Source organism: Leuciscus leuciscus (genome assembly GCF_965113295.1).
Source record: "Leuciscus leuciscus genome assembly, chromosome: 22".
NCBI classification, from domain to species: domain Eukaryota; kingdom Metazoa; phylum Chordata; class Actinopteri; order Cypriniformes; family Leuciscidae; genus Leuciscus; species Leuciscus leuciscus.
The window spans coordinates 25,727,630-25,746,915 of record NC_138746.1 but is presented as its reverse complement, the minus strand read 5'-3'; the positions used below and the strand labels follow the sequence as shown (position 1 = coordinate 25,746,915).

The following is a 19,286-nucleotide window of genomic DNA, read 5'->3' as shown; positions in this document are numbered from 1 at the left end:
TCAGCATTATTTGTCGGAATAAGTTATAATGCATGTATTTCCTGTTTGAGCAAAATCTATTTCAGACTCTTAAAGAATTAGAATTACAGTTTCCATATGAGTAAAGTGTTATGTAGGCTATATGTTGTTGAATTAATTATTAACTTAACCATCGTTTAAATCATTAACAGCTTCGAAATGCATGATGTTAACAAAATCATTGTTGAAATATTTACAGTTAGCCATATGAATAAAAACAATACTACAACACAACATAAATATATAAACCCAACAGTACAAGACAATTTAAGTTTTTATGAAGTGAATTTAAAAGTAATGGAGATCAGTAGGAGATTGTCGAAACTGTTACTAATACAACTCATTGTTTGCTCCCTAGACATTTACATTTACGTAGGCCTACATATTGACTTGTTCCTTTCACTTTATTTCTTACATTTTCTTATAGAATATTTAAGAATATTTAGAATAATTAACATAACAAACACTAATATTGTGAAATATAGTACAATTTAAAATAACAGTTTTGTATTTTAAAATATAATTTATTCCTGTGAAACAAAGCTCCATTTTCAGCATCATTAGTCCAGTCTTCAGTGTCATGATCCTTCAGAAATCATTCTATACTGATTTGCTGCTCAAGAAACATTTCGTATTATTATCATCAAAGTTGAAAACAGCTTTTGCTGCATAGTATTTTTGTGGACACCGTGATGCACTACTGCTTAAAAGTTGGGGGAAATACGATTTTTAACAAAAAGTTCAGCTAGGACACATTCAAGTAATCAAAAGTGACAGTAAAGACATTTATAATGTTACAAAATACTAAATTACAAATGAATGCTGTTCTGAAGACTGGAGCAATGGCTGCTGTAAATTTAACTTTGCCATCACATGAATACATTACATTTGATTAATATGATAAAACAGAAAACAGTTCATTATAAAAAATATATATATTTGTATATTACAATTATTGTGTTTTTTTTTTTCCCCCTTTGCCAATGCTGCTCGATGAGAGAAATACATATATTGTCTTTTGGAGTTTTTTTTTTTTATGTGCTGCTCAACTTAGTTTTGGTATGTGACTCACAATTATGTCTGTATGACACTGCAGAAGAAGTGGAGAAAGACATTGCAGAGGTAGAGTTGCCAGTATACGTTTAGCAATAATGAGGGTCTGAGAAAGACATCACTTCAGACAGACAGATAAGAATGGCTAAAACGACTCAGATCTCTGGCAGTTAACATGCAACTATAGCCCCTGAAATCAAAAACATCCTGGTTTTAGAAGAAATCTCTATCACTACGTGTATCTTTGATTCCTGGGGCTGTAGGTAATCTCCGTTGAATGTCATGAGCGACCTATAAGACCCCGTATGTAACATTGAAGTGCCCAGGGAGGTTCCAGCTCCAACACATCCCTGCAGAACTATCGCTCGCAGTCTCAAATGTTCTCACGAACAGCATATGACGCAAATGCTGTAGGTGCCAGCTCTTAATGGAAGCCTTTAATGTTTTCACTTTTTGTCAAGCCTTTCATTTGTACCTTAACCTGTAATTAATGTTTTTTACGCACTCATGTCAGCTGCTGAAAGTGTTAGTGCACACCTACAGTAATTGAAAGGGGACGTTTTTTCAAAAGCTGTAAAAGTTAGGCAGGTATCGCATGCCTTGTTTTAAGAAAAATAAACAACTCTCACAGTGCTTTTACACAAAAGCCTTTAGGTGTCAGTACTGCAAGCAGCAATCCCAATAAACGGTTAATTACCCTGCTTCACATGTACACAACCCTGTGTGATATTTAGCATGTAAACACTTTATGAATGCATACCCATTACTGACTGCATTAGTGACCAACAAAAATTCCCTTTTTTTTTACGTTTATTACCAAATTTATGCTCGACCTCCAAAAGGGAATTCCTTCACCTTCTGTCACTTGAGAAGGAAAAATAAAAACAGAGGTTGAAGGCATAGTCAAAAGCAAAATCTTCTTTAACTTCTTGTTTTTAAGCATGTTGTTTCCTAAGTGTATCTTTTAGGTTAAAGATACCTTAAAGCATTTTTGAAACTTTTAGAAACCCACATTGCCTCTGTATTGAGAACTGTATCATAGAGTCACTTCAGTTTCAATTCAGCTCCAACATACATTTAACGCAGTTACCATGTAAGTTACATCCTTGTTGTCAAGAATTGACATTCCTTTAAAACATAGCTAAAGGTGTTCAGTCTCATAAGAAGCCAATGTCATCACAGCAGGTGCATGATCACTGTCCTCTTTACTGTGTGCTACAGATATATAACCGCCCTGACCGACTCTGAGGAAGAGGAAAGTGACGATGAACGAAAACCACTGCAGGAACCAGTGGATGAACTCATGGCTCTGTTGCAGAAAGCAGACCGACTGCACAGCTGTAACGGGGCAGAGAAAGCACAAGGCCTGAATGCTCTGCTGGAGAGGAAAGAAGAGGTATGTAAACTTCCTTTTGAAAGTTGGGTGTCAGGGTTTATGTTTTTTGGAGGGAAAAAAATGCTTTTATTCAGCAAAGGTGCATTGAATTGATCACAAGTGACAGTAAAGACATTTATAATGTTACAAACGATTTACATTTCAAATAAATGTTATTCTTTTAAAGTTTCTTGAAAAACCATATATCACGGTTTCCACCAAATATTAAGCAGTGTAAGTGTTTTCATCATTGAACATAATAGGAAATGTTTCTTGAGCACCAGATCAGCATATTAGAATGATTTCTGAAGGGTCATGTGACACTGAAGACTGGAGTAATGATGCTGAAAATTTAGCTTTGCATCACAGGAATACAATTTTGTCACAATAAGGCCAAGACATGGCTGATATACTCCTGTGAAATGATTCTTGATATCTTGAATATTGTTGTCATGGCAACACATCAGACTTTTAATATTATTTTTGGTTGTTTTTGAAACTCTTAGCATGTTTTAAATGGAAGCTGGAAGAGTCGCATATCTTCTAAATGATACATTTTACGCCATTTATTTCTCTATAAAATAATAGAAATAAAAAGTGAATTCATGCTATCTGGTTGAAAGAAAGAAAGAAAATCAAATGAAATGCATACTATAAGAACTAGATAGCAGCATAGGCCTATTTTTACACAGGGTTGAGAACAGTAGCTTCGTTTACATGGACACCTTCTGTTTAGATAGGAATTAATTAATTCCGATTTATGAATCCGAACATAGGATTCGGTGTACATGAACTCTAAATAAAGTGATCGGATTGATGTGGCCGTTTATATGTCACAAGCTTCAAATCGGAATTGATTTTTATGAAATGCGCACATTGCATGAACATACAGTTTCCCCACTGTTTGCACATACTATTCTCTCTAATTACTAATTTTCTTTGATTTCGGGACAGAGATGACGAATAGAAGGAGAATTTTAGAATGACACAACATTCATTTATTACACTTCATTCAACAACAACAGCTTGTTCCTTGCATCCTACATCATTACGCCATTTCTACGTCATTGCACATGCACAGTACTTTCCCAGTTTCAGATCCAATCCTATCAAGTTTTTACATAATCTTGATCGGATTACTAAAGGTTTTAAACCACCGCTTACAATCCGAATAAAATTTTAAACGCATTTGGCCAATTCATTCTGATTGACGTGGTTACATGAGACTTTTTTTATTCTGACTCTGCTAGTAGTCCGATTACATTCGGATAGGGTTCATGTAAACGCAGCGATTGTTTTCAGACATAATTAATTACTTTTATTAGCTACTGCATTTTGATATACACTATATACTATAGTACTGTATATATAGTATATATTGGTTGAGTCTATTTTACACTCTTGATGGTTTATAATATTACTTAGATTTTTTTATATAATTAGTTTAATAATAAAGTAAAAAAAAATATATAAAATACTTTAAGATAAATACCTATGGACTTACAAAATTTTGATTTGAAAGTGACCTTTAACATCCTATAACATAAAAATGCATCTACATTTAAATGATCTCATGGATGTGGCTGTTATGGTTCATGGTAGTGGTACCAGCTGCTGCATTAAATGTGGTGCATTGAAAACAATTTTGACGTAGTTCTTTTACATTTTCACGCTTTAAATGCACATTGCCCGTCATGCACAGTTGTCCTAAAGCCACCGGGGTGGAGGTGGCGCCGGGGCTTAGACCCGTCATCGCGGCTTGCGGTTATATTTTTTATTTGAAATAATATTTCCACAATATTACTGTTTTTACTGTATTTTTTAACAAATAAATACAGTCTTGGAGAGCATAAGAGACTTCTTTCAAAAACATTAAAAAGTCTTACTGACACCAAACTTTTTAATATAGTGTTCTGGTTTAGTAATAAAAGTTACGCACACATCATGTATGTGCTTACAGTTTGATCAGAAGTGGCAGTACCTTTGGCGGTTGTCCAGAGCCTATGCAGATGCACATGATTTTGCCATGGACCTTGCAGAGAAGAAGAGCTACGCTGAAAACGGTAATCACCGCTTTCATGATTACGGGTTGATATGTATATGTACACTGTAGACATTTGAATTGAGAATTGAGAACTGAATCATATGACATAACGTTGACTTAAAATTAAAATTAAAATTAAACATTTGGTGGCTTTTCTCAGCAAATATTGATTCATTAAGTTAATTAATTATTTGGCATATAATTTGATTGAAGTAGATTAAAATAGTTAAATAATTAACTAATTAATTTATAACCCATCTTGACTTATTCATTAAAACACTCTTAATTTGGGTGCACTCTCCATCTCTGCCTTCGCTTTCTGTTCTTGTTTGTCCTTCTCTCCTTGCTAATTAAATGTAACGCAATATCAACTCAGTTCATGTGTGTATGGAGGGACAGGATGAACTAGTTCAGTTTCTGATCCTTCTTTTCTATTGTGTCTTTAATTGCTGTTCTCCAGTCACTTCTCTGTATGCAAGCTTCATTAGCTATGTTTCCATCCGAAGTTGCGAATTTTACTTGTGCACACATTTGGAATACCGCATAAACCATGTACTAAAATCTGCAAAATATCTGTACTAAATATGGAAGTTGCTGCAATCGGAGAAAGCCACTGTGACTTATTTATCCTACATCATAAATTACTTGCATTGATGACGAAATGCAATAAACGCTGTCATGTTATCTTGCATTCGGGATGCCTGTCCTCAGTTGCATAACGCAGTGGTTCTCCACTGGTTTGGCCATTGTGACAAACACACAAGTACCATCCCACTTTACTTAACATAAACATAATTTGTTAGTCTGGCTGTCACCAGACCAAGCTCAATCTTTTAAGATTGAACATTGGTCTGGGGAGTCTGCTCTGTATTTTCTACTGCACAAGAGGCGTGATCAACGGGCATAGTTCAAATGACTCTGTACGCAATTGGATAGTCCTTCAACCAATCAGACCAACGATCCGGGTGACGTACTTTGCAGCGAAAACTCCAGGCAGGAAATGTGTAACCAAACGTGTTGGTTTGGAGGAGCATTGATCAGCGGTTTGCAGAAGCAGCAATGGCATTGAGTGATTTTTGCAGGTTGTAAAAAAAAAAAACATGAAAGTGAGTGGTATTTACACCCACTCGAGCGATTTGTTTGCTAAACTAAAGAAGCCATTGAGCATCGTCGAGAGGTTAAAAGAAATTGGATTGGATTAAACTCGCCAATAGCGCACCAGGTGGATAAGCCAGTTTGTGATTGGTCCCCACAGATTTGTAATGGAAGCAGGATAGAAGAATGTACAGGTTTCCAGCCTGAGCTGCAGGGCGAAATCAAATCGCAGACAGACCGCTGAGTTTACACAGTCTAATAAATTGTTAGAATATCACTAAGAATGATGAATAACAGTATAAGGTAAGGCTATTATTAGCAGCCCCAAACAAGTATTTGCTAATTCAAAAAAGTTAATAAGTTGGTATGATGACCATAGTCATCAAAAATATAGAAAATAACAAAATAAATGAAAACAAAGTGGTATTGTGGAAACTACTGAAACTACATTTACCATGATGGTAAATACACAACACTAACATGAACTGTAAATAAACATATGGACACTGATCCTGATGAATAGAATGAACATCATACCTACACGTAAATCCTTCCCAGCACGACGTACCAGTTACGTAATTTATTGGTACTTTTGTTAATTTCATGACTTACTAAACGTAACTACGATGTTACATGCTTGTGATTTGCTCTTTATAGTGAAGTGATAAAGTTTGTTTTTCTAAGATGAGACTATTTATTATGTTATAATGAAACTGACATATACTCTACGATAATATCTTGTTTGTTGTTTTAATGATGTGCATTCTGATAGTATTGAGTATGTCCCTCACTTTACAAAGACACACCTGGAGAGTGCACACATACCAGTAGGTTAGACTAGTGCATTTGTGCATTTAGTGCACGCTTTCACTGCGTGATTTAGTCTACTAAAATGCATTTAGAATGTCCTCAATATTCAAGATAAGGGGGCAAAAATACCTTTTATTGTCATAATATAGTTTATCAATATCACACAAAGAGTGCCGTTTTTCTCCAAATATCAGCATGATACAAATGTTATATTGATTTTATACAACAGTTCATTAAAGCCACAATATGTAACTTTTTTGCTTTAAAAATAGCAAAAATCACTATATCTATGTTATATATTTTTTTTTTGTTGTGTACTTACATTATCCCGACTGTTTCCAACAACTTTCAAACCAGGAGAAATTTGTAATTTAATTCGAGAAATGTCCCGTTTCTTTATTTCCGTTTTGTCGCCGTCAATGGCGTCATATCCGCGTTGTCCCTGGTTTCCGCTCGTACTGCCATGGCAACCAGAGCTATGAACCAGAGCCCTCTGATAGTAACCAAAGCGACTGACGGTAGTTCGCAATGTCTATTTGCACGCTGTTGTTGTTTCGTTCAAACATTATGGACCATGGCAAGCAGACTTTGGATACAAAAGGAGAACTAAAACGAGAATCAATATCAGCGCGGTGTTTTCGAGATGCCTAGAGCTCCCATAGACAGTATATAAACGAGAGCTCCACGTCCGAGACTTCGACCGCTTCTACATGTACTTTATTAAACAGGTTAGCACATTTACATAAAACTAATCAATGTTATATAGCTCAACATGATGAAATGTTAGAATATGATCTGTATGTTATTCTAATGTTGATCTAGCTTACTGCTAGTCTCATACAGACAAACTAACACATACATTTCAACACATTCAAATGCAGTTTAGTGTGATAGTGTAATGTTAGACCAAGTGAAACAACGCTGCGTTACCTCACAAGTTTAATTTGTCTAATAAACTGACCTGTGACTGTGAGTAGTAATTCTGCACTAGTTCGTAAGTTGTAACGTTAGTTCGGTAGAATGAAATGTCCATATTCCTTATGCGGGACTCGTGTCGCGTGTGGAGCTGATAGCTGTCTCTTAGCAATCCCGAACTGCTTCATATCACAGTCATGATAAAAGCATCGATGTATTCAGTCATCCATAAACATTATTAGATCCATAGATTAGATCGGTCGGCTTGACGTTGACGACAAGATCCATCATTCTTAGCAAATGTTGCGTCATCAAACTACGCCTTTGTTATTGTAAATAGGTTAGCGACCCCTAGTGGCGAAAAATTCCATACTGTACGTTTAAGCAAGTTAATATTAAGTGACTTAAGTTTAGACACAGTATTGCCAGTTTTTGGCAGACAAAAATAATTCATCAACATTCCGATGACAGACTTTGGCTCAGGTATTTCAGAATGATCAAACAAACATTTGAGATGCTGTGCAATGAAATTAGTCTGCTGGTTAGTCTAGTTATCCAACCACATCCATTTGAGTTTTTTGTTGCCCATTGAGGGATTTATTTGGTAGATGTGTTTCAATTGTAGTTTATGCGCATGTCTTCTTATCATCGGATAAAAAAATGTATCCGCCTCAATTGAGCTCATGTTTTTTAACATGCATTTTTTGAATTTATGAGCATCTTGGTGTTTTCATCCAGCATTGTTTTTTATACGATATCCCAAACTGCTCATAAAAATTGGTGGATGTAAACATAGCTAATGTCAAAGAGTTTGGAAGCAGATCAATTATTACTGCTATATTTAAACCTTTAGAGGAAGTACTGTATGTATGTCTTGTTATTCCATCTATAAGCAGGTGTGTGATCATCTTCTGCTAAAGGAACCTTCGAATTTAGTTTTATTTAGGCTATAGGAGTGATAACAGATCGGATGCTGCTGGAGTGTTTATTTTGTTTGATTTTGCATTTCAGGAAAAAAAGTTGGTGAGGAGGCAATATCCATCAATCCACAGTGTGCAGAAGGTCATCAGTGGTGAGTTCATGTATTGAATTAATTTGTTGTCCAATAAGGCAGTTTTTTTCATACTAATTTTACAACTGGGTGATTGAAGAAGTTTCATAGCAGTATGAGTGTTCAATTTATGAATTCTCAAACAAGAACATTTTGGGGGAACAAATGATAGGGGTGAATAATATGTAGCTGTATGTATGAAAAAAAATTAATGGTAATCTTTATTCTTTATGCTCACTCTCTGCCTTCCGCTATTTTCCATATGCGTTTTGTCCATAGAAATTTAGTAATGTAAAGCGGCGTGATTGGCTGATGGTTTCCCGGGCACCGCACGCAGATGCAACTAATCATTAATCAAATTCATTTAATTAATCAAATTATTTTCTTTATCGATAATAACATTTTATTGAGTAGTTGTTGCAGCCGTACTAGAAACTTTAAACTTTAAATTAGGTTTTTCCCATCTGCTGTGACTCTAGTGCCTGTGGTTTGATATGTTTTTTTTGTTTGTTGTTTTTTTGGCTTTCACCCACCTATTTAAAATAATTCATTCCCAGCGCTTCCCGTACCTCTTACTGACAACTTTTTTGCATAGTGTAGAATTTACTGTGCCATTCTATGGCTCTTTTTTCCCCTCAACAATTTCAATGTCCTCAAGTTGGATTCGAGAGGTTTGCAAATCTGTCCCTCATAAGTGAAACATATTTACATACTTGTTTGTAGCACCTGGGCTCCTGTGTGTGTTTGTGGGTATCTGAATATATATGTGGGTGTGCTTGGATGTGGGTGTCCTGCACCGGAGGTGATTTTCAGGCCTGTCCCTCTGGATATACTCATCTTACAAAACTCTCTCGATAGCATCACCACACCCCAGGAATGTAAACACGTGCAAAGACAGCCCCAAGCTGACATGACACACACACCTACTTAATTGCAGTTGCTTGAAATTTCTGTGCTTTTATTCCATAATTAGTGTTTATACACTACTGTTTAAAAGTATGGGGTTGTTTTTCAACATTGATAATATCAAAAATGTGTCTTGCGCACCAAATAAAAATAAAACAATGATTTGTGAAGGATTATGTGATCCTGAAGACTGCAGTAAAGGCCCCGATATACTTATACGAACTGGTGTGATGTCATTTCATACAAAATCAAGCCAAAACGAAGTTCTTTTGGAGTTTGTTTAGGGAGTTCGAAACAGCTTCTGGACAAGTTTTCTCCGGTTGGCAAACGCCTTCATACCACCATTGGTCTGTGGCGATTATGTAATAGGTTTGTTTTAACCCTAAGGCTCCGCCTTCTTTGATGTGGAAATCTTCTCTGGTTCATTTCCTCTGATGAGTCTGTCAAGGTCAGACATCCACGAGTGAAAACAAACACTGGAGAGCTGCTTTATAGTAGAAATTAAAGTGTAATTCTAATTGAAAACAACACTGACACTGTTTTTTGATGTTTAATATTGTAAAGCTGTTTGGTTTAAAGCAATCTTTTGTATAAACTGCTACATAAAAGTGACGTGACTTTACTTGACATTAGTGTAGAGCTCGTGCAAACATCCACATCGCTATGATCAGATGCTTTCTTGACTGCTGTTTTCTCACTGATGTCATTTTTAGTTGTGTTTATTTTGTTATTGAGAGGAAAGCGCACGGCACATATTTACATATTCATCTAAACGCCGCTCTCAGCAGTGTTGCCGGCGTTGGGGTGTTCGCTAACAGTAAACTGCTGCAAAGGTATTTCCAACTTCTTTTTACCTCTAAACGAAGAACAAAAAATAACTTTGCTGTGAGTGTATCGGGCCTTCACGATGCTGAAAATTAAGCTTTGCCATCACAGGAATAAATTACACTTAAAATACATTAAACTATATATGTATAGTTTAATATATATACATGTTTCCTCCAGTGATGACAATTTCATCTGATGACAAGCTGCCTGTTCATTTTCTCTCATCTGAAAGCAGTTGACTGCAAGACAGCTTTCTTTAGATCAGATCAGTTTTGCTCCCTTTAGTTTCATTCTTTGTGAGCTTTAATGGTTTGACTGTTTAAAGTTGCCAATCAATTAAATACTGTAATATTCAGTGTTGCTGTGGTCAGAATCTTTGTGATTCATTGTGTGTTTGCATTTGTTTGGTTGCAGGGTGTCTTAATGAAGTATGTTTACTGTTCTCGGTATTTTGCCAGTGTAAATCCCTTCGCAATGCTTTCCGTTCCCTCACAGATGCCAGGATTATCAAATAGAGCCCAGTGGAGAGTCATTGTGGCGAACGCACATGCATCTCCATTACAGCTGCTTTTATCTGTCCTTGGCATTACAGTTGCTTTTCATTGAGGATTTAGCCTTCAGCTCATTTGAAGTCTGTCCTTAGCACACTGCCATGACTCTGCTTGTTGTTGTATTATTTAAAAAATGTTGTGTGGCCATATTCATGTATTCATGAGAAAATCAAATTCAGTGTAAATCAGAAGTAAAACAGTTTACATGTGATTATTTAAATTCAAATGGATGTACACTTCTCTTCAAAAGTTTGTAGTCAGTAAGATTTATTTTCAATGCTTTTGAAGATTCTTATTCTCACCAAGGCTGCATTTATTTGAATGAAATAGTAGTGAATGAAATTTGAATGAAATAGTAAAAAAAAACAGTAGTATTGTAAAATATTATTACAATTTAACATAAAAAAAAAAATTCTTTTATATATTTTTTTTAGAATGTAATTTATTTCTGTGATGGCAAGGCTGAATTTTCAGCATCATTACTCCAGTCTTCAGTGTCACATGATCCTTCAGAAATCATTCTAATATGCTGATTTGCTGCTCAAGAAACATTAGTAGTATCAATGTTGAAAACTGCTTAATATTCTTGTTGAAATTGTGATGCGTGATTTTTCAGTATTCTTTGATGAATAGAAAGTTTATTATAAATGTCTTTACTGTCATTTTTTGACCAAGTTACTGTATTCTTGCTGAATAAAATCTTATCGACCCTAATCTTTTGAACAGAATGATTTACACTGGTAATCAATTGTATATTAGACATTTGAACAAACAACTAACCCCAAGTATTAAATGTTCATACATTATGCAGCGAAAATAAATCATTGCTCAAAAGGTGAAACGTATTATTTTTATTTTTTACATATTTATTTATTTATTTTGATTTCAGTATGATAAAAGGGGGGAACATTTAAAATTAATAGTAGCTAAACATAGCTTAGTTTTTATTAAGTACTAGTAGAAAATCATAAATATGATTCCTTAGAAAAGTAATAGCACACTATGTATGGCTTAATAGAGACTTAGCAGCCGCATAGCAACACCCTGGCAACCACACACAACTTTCTTGCACAATGGTGGTGCACTAGCCAGAAAATGTAAAGCTGTAATTTCTGCAGTTGTATTTATTTTTATTTTATTTAAATGTTTTTACCTGTATCCGAAAGTCCTGATGCAATGCAGAGTTTGTGTCTGTCTTGCTCTTCTTTTTATGTGTAATTAGTTCAGTTTATGGGGTTTGTAGCTGGTTTTCCTCGCAGACAGAGCGGCAGTTTGACCTTGAATGGCAATGGCAGCTCTTGTCATTGAGACTTTACTGAATGCTCAGCCCAAGGTGACGAGAGAGAACATTCTGTTCTGAGCCAAGAGGTGAAAGGAATCAGTTTAACTTTTAGACCTCTTTGTTTGTGGCCAGTTGCTCAGGGGATTTCTCTGCCCTTGAGGAAAATGCTGGGTAAACTTACATAAGCTTCTGGCTGCCACAAGTCTTACTGTTCTTCGGATTTTTTTTTTTTCTTTTTTCTTTCTGTGTATGAAACTATATAACATTTCAACTCACCGAAAGTTCTCAAAGCAACTGTCAGAAACAGCCTATGGCCAAACCACACATTTATTTGTAGTGTCATTTTTGTTTTGATTAGTTTTTTTCTCTCTGCCCCTCTCTGTTTTTTTTTTTGTTGAAAAAACAAAACAAAAACACACACATTTACGGTGGCCGAGAGAGCTCAACGCGCTGCAACTGAAGGAAACGTATGCAAATAGAAAAACACCCGCAAATTTTGAAAGCATCTTCATTAGTTTCACAACTCGTGTGCTCCAAATACTCACAACACAACCAAATACAGAAACGCGAATAGCACAGACCACAACAGAAATTTTCCAGGGGACCCCAATAAGAGACAAACCCGGCTGAGACATGCTTATAGCCCGTGAGCATCCCTATGCCCTACTCCCTTCGAAGGGCAGACGGCAGAGCCCTTGAAGTGGGACTTTGGAGTGAGCGGGGCACTTGTGTGCCATTATTTATGAATTATTTATGTTCATATAACAACGCAGCACGGTGTCCATAAGCTGAATACCTGTTATTACTAGAAATATCTTATTATTGCTGTTAACATAGCTGTTGCAAATAAACTTACATTTTATCTATCTATCTATCTGTCTATCTGTCTGTCTATCTATCTATCTATCTATCTATCTATCTATCTATCTATCTATCTATCTATCTATCTGTCTATCTATCTGTCTATCTGTCTATCTATCTGTCTATCTGTCTATCTGTCTATCTATCTATCTATCTATCTATCTATCTATCTGTCTGTCTGTCTGTCTGTCTGTCTGTCTGTCTGTCTGTCTGTCTGTCTGTCTGTCTGTCTGTCTGTCTGTCTGTCCTTTTAAATCTGTCCTTTAAATCTGTCCTTTAAATCTGTCTGTCTGTCTGTCCTTTAAATCTGTCTGTCTGTCTGTCTGTCCTTTAAATCTGTCTGTCTGTCTGTCCTTTAAATCTGTCTGTCTGTCCTTTAAATCTGTCTGTCTGTCTGTCTGTCCTTTAAATCTGTCTGTCTGTCTGTCTGTCTGTCCTTTAAATCTGTCTGTCTGTCTGTCCTTTAAGTCTGTCTGTCTGTCTGTCTGTCCTTTAAATCTGTCTGTCTGTCTGTCTGTCCTTTAAATCTGTCTGTCCTTTAAAACTTGCCGTCTCATCTTTGGACCCTGCATTACACCTAACATTTCTTATGAAACTAATTTAAACATAACATGACAAAATGTGTACAATGTAACTGATGTATAGATTAATATATTTTCCTCATGTTCTTTTTCTCTATCTTTTTTATTTATTTATTTTCAGCTCATTTTTCTTTTCTCATTAGTATTCTGATGACATTGAACATATTGTTAATACATTTTGTATATTGTATACAAAGTTGTATGTCATAAACATGTCTCATATGTATGTTTTGCACAAAAAAAAAATTATAATTAAAATAAAATAGACTTTGAGCTATAAGCATGTCTCAGCCGGGTTTGTCTCTTATTGGGGTCCGCTGGAAACATTTCTGTTGTGGTCTGTGCTATTCGTGTTTCTGTATTTGGTTGTGTTGTGAGTATTTGGAGCACACGTGTTGTGAAACTGATGAAGATGTTTTCTAAATTTGCAGGTGTGTTTTCTTCAGTTGCAGCGTGTTGAGCTCTCTCGGCCACCGTACACATTTCAAGATAGAATAAACTTTACAGAAGTTTCACTAGAACACTGGAAACTGCCTGAAGCTCACAAAACCTCCCCGACCTGTTCTAAGCATGAAGAACTACATTAATAGAGTAACAAACATCCGCTTGTTTTCTTTAACACTTTTTATGGATTTTATGGACGCATTCCGTCCTTCAGTGAACTCAAACTCATCTGCTTTAAATTGTCTTTTTAATAATGAAACTAGATTTGCTTTTCCTGAAGGAAATATCAGTGCTTGCGATACAGCATAATAATAAAGTTGTAGGTACCGGGATTTAGACTTTGGTTCACAGTGACACCATCTTTGAACTTTAAAGGAAGTTATCAAGGGTTAAATAGATGCATGAATGCACCACTCACATGTTAGTATGCAAATAAATGCTACAAATAATGCGTTCGAAAATGCATATGCTAGGAGTGTAATGAGATCTTGCAATATTAAAACGTGGCAATATTTCTCTTCAAGGTTAAAAACTGGCTTGTGATATCAGCGTGAGAGTGTGCAGAAGTCTTTTACTGCACATGATCATTCATTCTCAGAAAGTAAAACGTGGAATTCATTACAAGATGATTAGTGTTTAAAACGTTTAAAAATGCAGCTGCATTGTTTTGCATTTTGTGACTTTCTTTCGAATGAAATACAAATTTTCTGGTCATATATTTCGTAAATTAAGATTTCTTAAAAATAATGTAAAAATATTTACTCGTTCTCGTGACCCCAATATCGTGTATCGTCTTGTATCGTGAGCTAAGTGTATTGTCACCCCCCCAGAATATGTATATCCAAAGCGACTTAAAAATGAGGAACATCACAAGCAATTTATGATGCATAATTCAATATACTCTGCTCACCAAGGCTACATTTATTAGTATTGATTTCTTTTAAAAACAAAAATCTTACTGACCCTAAACCTTTAAACAGTATTGTATATTACATATTGCAGTAGTTTACAATGACTGCATTTACAGATATAAAGATATAATCAAAATTTGGTCATATTTGTGTCTGTATTACCCAGCAGCATTCTGAGTATTATTAGATGCCGTACAGACTGCTGTGAAAATTAATGTTAATTAATAAGTTGATTTAATATTCCAATAGCTGTAGAGCATGCCATTTATTTTATATAGAGATTCCATTTAAAGTATAAAAAAAAAAGTGTAAAGTTTATAAAAAAATAAAATAATAATAATAATAGAAATGTAACTGAATTTGTTGCAGGGCAATTGTGGAGAAGAATAAATAATAGGAATTTCAATACATCGCTGCCTTGCAAGCTTGTTAATTTCATACAGTATTTTATATACTTTCTTGTTCACAAAGTATTATGGTAAATTATTGGGGATGTTTATTCATAATGCCTCTGTGGAGGGAAATCCCAGATTCCTAGATTGGGGAAATGTGTCAGGTGTGTGACAGCAGACATTCTGCCACTGGCTTCTATTGCATAGCTGTGGTTAAATGTTCAGGCCTCTAGACATTGCCATAACATGACAGCAATTAATATAAACACTTCACAAACCAATCTGTGAAAGGAGGGGGAAGGAATTAGCCCCGGGAACATTGAGCAATCTTCTCCCCACCTGTACTCTCTCTGCCAGCAGTTGTTATTAGTAATCACTTCTGGTATGTCTTTATGTTGTTTCAGTTCAAATTTATTTGCAATTCATCATGCTTTAGACACATTAAAAGTTATTTGTGGTGATCTCTAACTTCATGTCCATGTTCCAAAACCCACTGTGTACTGTCTACATAGGCGACATCCTAACTACAAAGAGTTCGATGTTGTTATGCAAATAGCATGATACTATATGTAACACTTTATTTTACAGTGCCCCTGTTATATGTTACACATAGTTACTATAGTAATAACTATACATTTTGCATAATTACACATAAATAATCCTAACCCTATAGTAAGTACACATTTTTTATATTACTCAGCATTTAAATCTATAATTACACAGTAACAGTAAAGGGTACTTTGACATTACAACGATGTACTGAAAACGGAAAGTTTTTTTTTTCTTTGCGTTTTCCACACACAGATGACAACATTGTCCGTGAAAACAACTAAATGCACAGTATTATGCATTCCAGGCCAGTACAGTGACGTCACCGTTTTCACAAATTCATGTTGTTGTAGTTGACACGGAAACGGTAACGTTTTAAAAAACATATTTGAATCCCGTTTTCAAAAGTTTGTGTTTTCAGGTCCCCAAAGCGCTGTTATCGTGTAAATGAATGGCCAAAACGCAAAAAACAAGTTTTCCATTTTTAGTTGAAAATGATATCGTGTAAATGGGTCCAAAGTGTAAAACCATTTTACAATAGGGTTTAGTTTGCTAACATTAGTTAACTACGTTAGTTAACATGGACTAAGAATGCACAATACTTCTACAGCATTTATTCATCTTAGTTGATGTTAATCTCAAAATGTACAATTTTTTTTAGGATACGAAGTTGTATCTGTTATAACATTAGTTAATGCACTGAGAAATATAAAAATTGTATTAACTAACATTACCAAAGGTTAATAAATGCTTTAAAAAGTTTATTAGTTAATGCATTAACTAATGCTAACAAATGAAACCTGTAAAGTGTTACAAATGTATCTGTATAAACCCCTTTCATCTGGGGTAGCTTAATTCACTTAGCTTGTTGCAATGCATTTTGGGATTACATTATCCGTGAAGGATATATTTGATGCTCTCTTAGAATTTAGCCAAAGCAGCATAATGTTAGAAATATGATTACTTTAAAATGCTGTCTATGTAGGCAGCAGATTTGGTTTTGTAACAGATCCGTTGATTTTATGGCATTCAACCCCCCCCCTCTCCTCTCCCCCTGTTTACTTTAACAGTCCTTCTTTGCACCATTGTGTCACAGTAGTCAATAGCCAGACAGAGAAATTGCTAAAACTTGCCCAAGTTTAAGTTTACTTTGGGAGGAAGTTTGTGAAATGTTCTTAAACTGTCTGGCCTGCAGCGATGCCAAGTTCAGAGAACTAGCTCCTCAACAAGGTGATGCAATATTCATTCTCAGCCATCCTCTTTCCTAAACAGATAAACTGATGGTACATAGTCAGAATTTGAAAAATTTGTACAAAACATTTCAGCTTTTCAGTCCAAGACCTGCCCACTTTCACTGTTTGAGCAACGCATAGAGTGAGTTCATTACATTTTTTACATGCCGTTTTAGCAGAAACTGTGTATAGACGTTCTATAATACTGTATACTTCTTACATTTGGATGACATAGACATAACTTGGAGAACAAAGCAGAATTTGCCATTTTGTTTGTGCATATATAGTTTACTTGCTGTTAAGCTGTAAATAGCCTGCAAACTTTACATTTCTCTTCTCATTGATTCAGCCTTAGTAAATCTGATTTGGTTTCTAGTTATCAATAAAAAAATAAACTGTATGGCCTGTCTCTTGAAAGTTGCACAAAGTCAGCCAATCAGATTAAATCTTGCTAACCTGAGATGTTCAGATGGTCAGTGAACAGACTGTGTGTGGTCCATGGCCTGTGCTGAGGCTATTCAGTACGGCACAATCTTGACTTCATCAATGATTTAAAATGCTTGAGAGGGAATTTATATTGAAATAAATGCTCTTGCAGTCTTTTTGTTACTTGGATCCCTTTCTGCATGCATTTAATTTTCCTTTATTTTGTCATGGAATTGCAGTCTAAACAGCCAGTAAAACAGATTAGTTCCCACAGAGCGCGCACACACACACACACACACACACACACACACACACACACACACACACACACACACACACACACACACACACACACACACACACACACACACACACACACACACACACACACACACACACACACACACACACACCAGTGTAACTGAGTACAGTAAGTCTATCTATCATGATACATCTGTGCTAGTATTGAGTTTCTCTCTGGTGAGCTCAAGGTCAAAGCCTTTTGGATACAGGCTCTGTCCCCGATTCAAACTCAGACAAACGGAGCCCCTCTCACCTTCTGTGACAGTAATTCGACCTCTTCACCCCTTGATCGAGCACATAAAAGGTGTTTGTGCCTGGCTCCATTGTCTGACTGTGAGTACCAGCAGGATTTACATGGCTATGGTGGAAAAGCTTTGATCATCTCTCAACCGGCCCCTCAAAACACTTTAACTACAGCACACGTACACACGCACATCAGCCCTTTCACCTACTTTCTTTCTTTTCCTTTCTATATGATAAAAGACACCAATCTTTATCAAATAGCCTTGTTAAAAATATTCATATTAATCAGAATATTTCTTCTGCATTTTATTACATTAGTGTAACTGTATGTGGTTTACCAAGAAACTTGACTTGGGTGTACAATTTGCATTTTACATTGGCTTTGAATGTAGTTCATTGGATTTCTTTGACAATTTTGTTGCTTTTTTGCCATTTCCGGGTATAAAAACATAATAATGTTGTCTCTTTATCTCTCCCAGAATTATATGCTACTGTAAAGCGTAGTCAGCGTCGTAATCAATGCACATTATGTGTTCGAGAAATTGGTGCATATATACAGAAACTATCCTGGCTCTGATTCAGTTAATCATTATCATGTTAACCATTATCCTATGTGCCCTCAGTTTGTTCTGCTCTGTCTTCGGTTTTGTCTTTACGTTCTTGTAAAGTTGTTGCGTTGTTTAATCTGTATTTTTGATTACAGTTTTTGATTTTACTTTCTTGCGATTAACTGAAGACACAGGTGCACAAATCAATTGCTAACCATAGAAACAAACGAGAGTAATGAGTAACCAAGGCAACTAAACAGAGCGGGAAAACAGGATATAATACATGTTTTATAATAATTAATTAATTAATGAAATTAAGCATAAATTCTATTCATGTATTAGTAATTGTTCTCTTTTCTTTCTGGTTTTCTCTTTGTAGGTATGCTATTCTTTGTGGACTCCTGACTGAATATGAATCTATTCAGAATAAAATTAAACATGGCTACCTTTTTAAGGTGAGTGTAATAGTTTGTGGTTTGTGAATGTGTTTTTTAGGCAGTGTTCTAGATGCTCTTATGTTTTAATTGGATTGCAAATATGTAGACATGTAGAGAAGGCTTTAAAAGCAGTGAATGCATCTCAGCGTAAGGTGATTTCATTTGATTTTCAGTGGTTGTATGTGTTGATAGGAGCATAACATTAGCTTCTGTGAGAGTTAGTATTCATAATCTTATCTGAGACAAGAGGAATGGAATGAGGGTACCACACACACACACACACACACACACACATATTTCATAAGAGAAGATCAGTCTCTGATACACGTAGCATTTTATCTTAGCTGTCAGCTAGATTTCCAAACAGCACACACCTGCAGAGCACTGGCAGGTGAGCTAGCAGTGAGAGAGAGAGGAGCTGAATGACAGAT

General features: G+C 35.6%; 1 protein-coding gene across 1 annotated transcript in view; it reads left to right on the top strand.

Annotated features, from left to right (window-relative positions):
• The window catches only part of rmdn2 (regulator of microtubule dynamics 2), a gene marked incomplete at its 5' end in the record, with an annotated part of 127,823 nt that overhangs the window by 102,173 nt on the left and 6,364 nt on the right, over window positions 1–19,286 (top strand). The window contains 4 exons of the mRNA XM_082154580.1: window positions 2,293–2,467; window positions 4,407–4,509; window positions 8,322–8,382; window positions 18,798–18,873. Of these exons, the coding sequence (XP_082010706.1) occupies window positions 2,293–2,467; window positions 4,407–4,509; window positions 8,322–8,382; window positions 18,798–18,873 (415 nt within the window). The remainder of the gene's footprint in view (window positions 1–2,292; window positions 2,468–4,406; window positions 4,510–8,321; window positions 8,383–18,797; window positions 18,874–19,286) is intronic.